The sequence below is a fragment of the Buceros rhinoceros genome, unplaced genomic scaffold, assembly GCF_000710305.1.
Source record: "Buceros rhinoceros silvestris isolate BGI_N320 unplaced genomic scaffold, ASM71030v1 scaffold3247, whole genome shotgun sequence".
NCBI classification, from domain to species: domain Eukaryota; kingdom Metazoa; phylum Chordata; class Aves; order Bucerotiformes; family Bucerotidae; genus Buceros; species Buceros rhinoceros.
The window spans coordinates 13,902-21,546 of NW_010421393.1; the positions used below are offsets into that span (position 1 = coordinate 13,902).

The 7,645-nt window shown below is 36.7% G+C and overlaps 1 protein-coding gene across 1 annotated transcript in view; it reads left to right on the forward strand.

Moving 5' to 3' along the window:
* Positions 1-7,403, forward strand: part of LOC104496496 (E3 ubiquitin-protein ligase UHRF2-like) — a gene marked incomplete at both ends in the record, with an annotated part of 14,601 nt that extends 7,198 nt beyond the window's left edge. The window contains 3 exons of the mRNA XM_010139626.1: positions 3,591-3,714; positions 4,095-4,202; positions 7,299-7,403. Of these exons, the coding sequence (XP_010137928.1) occupies positions 3,591-3,714; positions 4,095-4,202; positions 7,299-7,403 (337 nt within the window). The remainder of the gene's footprint in view (positions 1-3,590; positions 3,715-4,094; positions 4,203-7,298) is intronic.
* Between the last annotated feature and the right edge of the window lie 242 nt (positions 7,404-7,645).

Here is a 7,645-nt window from a genome sequence, read left to right on the forward strand (position 1 = left end):
CTTCATCCCCTGTCCCTGTGGCTGCCCCTTTGTATTTCCTGTGTTTCCTTATTGCCTCTACTCCATTTATTTCTCCTGGTGTGGAAGGACCACCATCTTGCTACTCTTCATTTCTACTGTCCCTAGTTCTGCCAGCAGGAAAATCAAGCTGACTGACATTATTAAGTCAAGATAATTGCATTTTCAAGTGAGTCTGCATGGACCCATTAGCAGCCCGTTGAGTTATATTGGGCTATGTACCATTTTTTGTCGTTATTAGCGATCTACTATTTACACTGTATTTATCACTAGCCTGTGACTTAGATGAGATGCTAATGCTTTATAAATGAGTAATAAATAGAACTTTATTGTGAAGTTTTCCATTATGTAGACATCAGTAAATGTGTAAGATGTCTTATTACTTTATGGAATCCCTTTGGACCTTTTAATTAAATTTTATGTAAAAATTTGTGTCAGTGTTTTGGAAGTTATCACATTCTCTGAAAATAACTCAATCTCCTATACCGTAGTGGGTGCCATAGTAGGTTTGTTTATTGGTCAGTGCCTAATGGTCTGCATGTTTTCTGGGGCATTGTTTTTTTTCTACACTCCTTCTGTCTTTATGCCAATGTGTGATTTAATGATTGAGACCATTAACATTGGTAGGTGTTTCTCAGTGTGTACATTGGGCCACAGGGATACAGTTGTTGGAAGTTAATCTTTTTCCCATGAAATTTCTGCACTGGGAAGAGTTGTATTCACTGTTTCTGGAGGAACTGCTGGCTTGAAACACTATCTAAAAAAATATTTTTGGTACCTACTAGAAATATGTATGAGTTACTGGAACTAAAAATAGCATTTATTTGAAAATTGTCTATGTGCCTTCCTCTTCCTGTACAGGGAAAATTATTACAGTGTTTACTCATTAGTGTTTATTACACAGCATGTTAGTATGAACCTATCCTCAAGTTTTCTACTGTCAAGGCAGGCTGGTCTGTGCATGACATCTTCCTATTCTTATTACCTGTCAACATAAATGAGTTGATTTCACGTGTTAGAAACCATTCTCACACGCAAGTGGTTTATTACTGACTCCAGTCCATAAGCAGTATTCTTACCAGTTTTCAGCTGACCTTTGGAGATAGCAGTTGAGAAGGTTTCTTTTTTCACTTCTTTTGTTCAGAATATTCCATGAGATCTTCTGTCTGAAAGCACACATCTGTTCAGTTCATCCATTCTTCAGTTGCCCATTACTCCCAGAACCAGCTGGAATCCAGTACTCCAGCAATAGTAAATTCTATGTTCCATTACTAGTCACAGGGAGGCTTCTGATGAGGACAATATATATGCCTTAAGGCAGTGATCCCCTTCTACAAAACTCCCAAATCCTTTCTTCTACCCTGAAAACAGTTTCTTCTAATTTCTACTACACCCTAAAATACACCGAAGGTTCAGTAGGGATGTCAGGACTAGTGAAATCTCACCAGCCACCAGTGCGCCTTTAGTTTAGCCAGTGTGCTAAGATTACCTTGGCCTTCTAGGTGCTTCAAATGATTTTTCAGATGAGGTATTAGTGTTCTAGTCTTTGCTGGCATCCATTCTTCAAAAGCTTCTTATGAAACATTCTTAGGACTTATCCTACTTCTATTTCAGAGGGCCACAGAGCAAGTTTGAACCACAGAACTTTTTTCAAAGTGTAGCCATTACTGCTTGGCTCTCCGTACTCTCTTAGAGTAGTATCACTATAACTGCACTGCATAGGTCCCTAGGACTGTTTTGCTCCATACAAAATATTTGCTGCTCTGTAGACTGCCACACAAGAATTAAATTGTCTGACAAAATTGTCTGAGGGTCTTTAAAGTCTCTCAGGTCATATGTTAAGTGCACTTTTAGACCCTTCCACTTACTTACATTTCTGGCCTAAAAATTCTGCATTTCCAGCTGTCAGGCTTTTTAACTTACTTTTGTTTGCTGTGTAATGATGTAAGTCTTAAGATTTATTCACGTTAACTAGATAGCTGCATCTGTGGATGAAGTTGCTGGATGGGAGAGGTATTGTTACAGATGTGGCTTGTGACAGGATACTTAGTGATGCCAGCCCTGTGCAGTCTTAACGCTTGCTTGTATGTAGAAGGAGTGCAGTTGCACTGGGCAAAGCAGTATCTCCTGCCAAAGAGGGAGTCTTTGTTCTCCCTTCTTCATGCATATACTAGCAAAGACTCATGGCTGTGTGATCCTCAACTTCTGTACAGGTTTTGTTTGTTTTAGAAGTGAAAAATTTTCCATTTAACATTTTTATGGTATAAAATTTGCAAATTTTACATCATAATCTGCAGAGACTAAGCCTACAGTTTGGGGAAGGATGCTAAGTTTCTCTTGCAGACACTAAGCTCCTCTGTAAGTGAAACAGTATTTAATATTCCATACAAAACTCAGTTTAATAAATATTAAATATGGTGGTTATCCTACCAAGAGGCAGTCGTGCCATAGTTAATTCACCTTGTGAATCTGCATTATGCCATGATCCTTCTTTTAAGTGGTCATTGCATGCTCTTTTTCTTTTTAAAAAAACAAAACAAAACAGAAAACTCTAGTAAAATCTTAGTGTTAGACCATTTCAACGTCTTGTATTATTTTTAATTTCTTTTTATCTATTTAGCTTTATTGTCTTATTGCTTCAACACCTTTATTGACATAGTGAAATCTATTCCTGTGGACATTAATAATTAATTCTTCTATTCGATCCACATACAAAAGTTAATAAATCTGGAACAGTAATAGTAGTAGTACTAGTGATAGTTACTTAAACTAGGTTATCAATGTTAGTGTAGCTCAGACTTCCTCCACTAGTGGAGTCCATGGGAGCTGGAAGCATGGACAATCATCTTTGTATTAGCAAATAATTATCCTGGAGTAGGATAAAGATGTTATTAGAAGCAACAAAAGGACCAGTGTACTCCCTTTGTCCCTCTGCTGTAGAGTCTTCATACTAGTATCTCTTACTTTCCTACCAGTATGGCTTTGTGACAGCTGGGATGAGTCTTCGGCGCTGTGTTCTGAGCGGCTTCAGTGTTGTAGCTTGAGTGTGTCTGTACATGCGTGTGTGTATATGTCTGTGTGTCTACACACATTAGGTTACACCTTGGCTCTGTCTGACACTCAGTTTTCTGCAGTGAAATTGTTGTGCTAGAAGCAAAAAATAAAGGTAGAGTGGGCAGGACATAATAAAAAGTCATGAGTACTATTTAGCAGTGTACTCTAATCTCAGCTATCCTCTCCTTTACATGATCTAAATGGAAGAGGGCAGAATGAAGAGAGAATACAGGAGATACTGGGGCCTTCTCACATACATTGTGAGAAGGAATAGTTAAATGTTTTGCCTCTAGTACTCTGCCTTCAAAGATACCAAAAATGCCCTTTTTAAAAAGTTGACAGTATTTGTTCATGTTGGGTTCATTTTCTAAGCCATGGGCTTCAGCTTCTTAAGACTGGTATGTGTTTGCTAGCTTGAAGTATTCAGTCAAGAAAAACAAATGGACACTATTTTGGCTACAAGAAATGTATTGCCATTATTATGAAGTAATTGAGAATTTGCTAAAACCTTTTTTTAGGTATTGTCCTTCCTGCAAAAATGATTCTAATGAAGTTGTAAAGGCTGGAGAAAAACTCAAACAGAGTAAAAAGAAAGCAAAGATGCCATCTGCCAGTACTGAAAGCCAGAGAGACTGGGGCAAGGTAGAGTGTATTTTAGAAGTAGCTGTTACTCTGATTGTTCATGTATGTGCTACATCTATAATTCTACTTACATATGCACTACACAAAATTCAGTACTGGGTTGCACAGACAATAAGACAATGTTTAATCCTGCCCACTATCTACTGGCAGTTAAAGCAAGTGGAAGAATTATTAAGGTGACTAGAGGTAAAAACAAAAAAACAACTCCCAATCCCTCCCCCCAAACCCATAAACATATTAATTAACATTCCTTTCAACAATTGTTAACATATTTTAAAGTATGTGTTTGTTATACTGTTAAGATTATTTGGTATCTACATTGCATTTGCAGATAATTGCAATATTGTAATACTAATTCATTCTGTCTGATATATTTTTAGGGCATGGCCTGTGTTGGTCGCACTAAGGAATGCACTATTGTTCCTTCAAATCATTATGGACCTATACCTGGTGTTCCTGTTGGGACAACCTGGAAGTTCAGAGTCCAGGTATGTTGTTTCAGTATTAGCTGAGGTTGAAATAAGTAAGAGTAATAATGAATGTGTCGGGCACTAAAATTCAGATTGGCAGTTGCCATTTTCGCCAGGACTAAATGAAGCAAATACATTTATGTTTCTAATCTAATGCTGATAGTAACGAAGGTTGAAGTATACTGATGTTGCACTAGAACTTAAAAGAAGTCCGTTGTCATTGGGATAAGCAAATCTCACGTGTTAAAATTCCAAATGAGATACTTGGTGACTAGAGTAAAGTATTTTCTGAAGTGTGCTTCCCATGAACTGAATATCCCACTTTGGAGATGTAGACTGTAGGTTTTGAAAACATTAGATGATATCATTATAAATTGACTCCTTTTCGTTTGGTTGGTTTTTTTGTCTTACATAATGGATGTCCAAATCTTTTAGGCTGATGAACAGCTTAAACCAGTGTAGGCCTGTACTGCTATTGAAATTATCTGTCCATTCAGCCTTTGGTGTTTCTTGCACTGTCTCGTTTTCTGTTGCAAACGTTTCTTGGGCTTTAGGGTAAACTAGATTGGTAGAAAAACTGGCAGAAAAATAATGCCATCTGGGGTAGGAGGGGAGCTAATTTTCCCAGTCCATTTCACATTTTGGTTACATAAGCACAGTGCCAATACTCAGAGAAGCAGGAAAAAACAAAGCAGAGAGGGTGGAACGGCTTAGTTTTGTCCCAGTACAGATGGGGTTTTTTGTGTTTTTTCGAAGTGCCCAGTGAACTGCAGACTTACTTCCTTTTCCCTCAGCTGTTGGCACTTATTTTTGGTTCATCTTTGATTTTTTTATAATTGTTTTTTGTCAGGCAAATACATACTTCTTTGTTTTCAAAATCAGTTAGTTCTTTGTCTCTTGCATGTGTAAAGGATTGTAATTGAATGTTTTTCATCTTATTTGGAAGAATAGAAACAGGTTTTTCTAAACGCTTGAGGTGGGGCAAGCCAAGAGTCAAACCCTCTTCTGATTTGTTTTCTGAACTCTTCATCACTTGCTTTCTCATAAGAAGAAAACAGGTGTTTTAGTATTCAATTTGGTAGAAGTCAGCACTTAGCAGTCAATTTTCCTCTGATAGTGGTGTCTTCTAGTACTGTGGATTTGGAAGGCCATGCAAGTTTTAAGGCTGATACGGTTAGCAGCAGACGTTTTCCCCTTAGCAATAGTTTTTCACTTTCTCTCCTTCATAGAAATTACAGTGAAGCAGTTGAAACCTAAACTAGTTTTGATCCTTTCTCACTTTGATGTCCTTTGTCAATACTGTCATCAATATAAGCCTTAGGTGAAGCAAATTTAAATTTTTAATGTAAAATTATGCTGTTCATCATTCCAGTAATTTTATACAAAATTACTTCCTTAAGAGAAAGATTCAGTTTTGATTCTTTGGGATATTTTGTTGACCTTTACTGTATTTGAAGAAATTATTCATGAAAGGAATGAAATTATTGTTTGTTTTTTTAATTTTTGTTTGTTTCAGGTTAAGTTTCATAAAGAGAAGTTTCTAAAATTGCTACCAAAATCAAGTTGTTTTCACTGCTTCAGCAATAACTGAAATTATTAGTTCACCTTACTTGTTAGGAATTCCATTGGTAACACAAAAGCTAATAGTTTACAGCGCTGGCAGGAAAAAAGATCAGAATTAGGGTGCTGCTTTTGTCAGAAAATTAAGCAAAGAATGCCGATTTTTACGTGTGTGTGTGTGCTAGATATCAAAGACAATTACCATTTCTACATTATATAATTTTGAGTACAAATGAAGTACTTTGTCTATTTGTGGGTTTTTTTAAGATTGAGATGTTTTCTACATAAAAAGTGAAATTACACTTTTGGTTCTCATATGACTAGTTTTTTGTATGAGAAATGAGTGTGCTTCAGCAAATCTATGAGAATTTAGAGACTGTAGATTCTTTATTTCTAATTTACATAGGTTTTTTATGACACAAACTCTCTTTTCTTTAGAAGGAAATTTACTATTGCTTCTGGAGAGAGCATCTGAAGAGCATGTTTGGCATGAATTACTTACCAGAGTTCATCTTTGGGATGAACCACCTACCAGAAACCTAAATTTAATTGATAAAACCTGGAAGCTAAAGAAGGGAGGGAGGAGTGAATGAAAGGATGTTTCATATAGCAGGAAAGAGGAGTGCAATAGTGAGGCCTTTTTTATTCAGCATACCCCAAAATAGTCTAGAAAAATTGGCAAATAGCTGATAAAGTTAGGTGAGAGTGCACAGCTGCTGTGGTTAGTAAACGTGGGGTGGGGACAGTTCTAACCGTATGATTTATAGTGGACTTTCACCCCTTTCTTCTTGTTACTTAGGAAGGAAATCTAGTAACTAATTCTGAAAATATGTCATCTGAAATGAGGAAGGGTCAGGAAAATAAAATGCATTATTATGAACAACAGTCAGGATGTTTAAAGGAATGGAATGATTTTGATTCAGCTGGAAAGACTTTGTTCTAGAAAACTTGAAAATGTGCTGTGGATGGCTATGAAACGACATACAGTATGAAAAAAGTGATTAGAGATCCATACACAAACTCTGGTAATGCAAAAAGGGGTCATGAAAAGGAAAGGTTAGCTGCCCGCTTGAAAATGAACAAAAGCAGTACTAGTTCATATGACAAGCGGTACTACGGTGAATTCTTCTCTCTTATGAATCCAAAAGTTTTACATTGTATAGGAAGTCTGAGCTGCAGGCATGCTGAGAAATTGTGCAAGTATGATTGTGTCCTTGCAGTTTTCATACTGTGCACAGCTCTTGTCTGTTGTTAGAGAGAGCATTTTTAGTGAGCTGAACCTTTACTCTGATGTATGAAAGACCAAGACTATAGCAGAAGAATGTAACATTTTGTGGAAGTAGCTTAAAGATCCTTCCATTTTTGGTGTCCTTACTTTGGGCTTTTCTTCCTCAAAAACAAGTGGAATTCTCACCTTTCAATGTCAGTCTCACATTAACGATTTACACAGACACCCTGTACAGTATTTTAAGCAGAAGGTTGGTTGTTAAAAGTGATTGTAGATGGCTGTTGTTTGAAAAAGATGCTAGAAACTGGGTTTATTTCTATTACCAGGTGAGCGAAGCAGGTGTTCACAGACCGCATGTGGGTGGAATCCATGGACGCAGTAATGATGGGGCTTATTCACTTGTATTAGCTGGAGGATTTGAAGATGAAGTGGTATGTCACTTATGGAAGTAACAGTTTTGCTGTTCTAATGTATCAATGTAAAGATAGAATTATGTTTGCAATACTAGTGCTGATTACAAACTGAACAGTTTTTAGTGTTTTGGTGAGAAATACCTATCTTAAAGAATGTAATACTTGTACTCAAGCAAAGTATGTCCATTACAGATGGATTTTACATTGTTTAGGGTAGTTAAATTTCAGTGTACTTTCAGAGTCTGAATTTAGGCTTATTT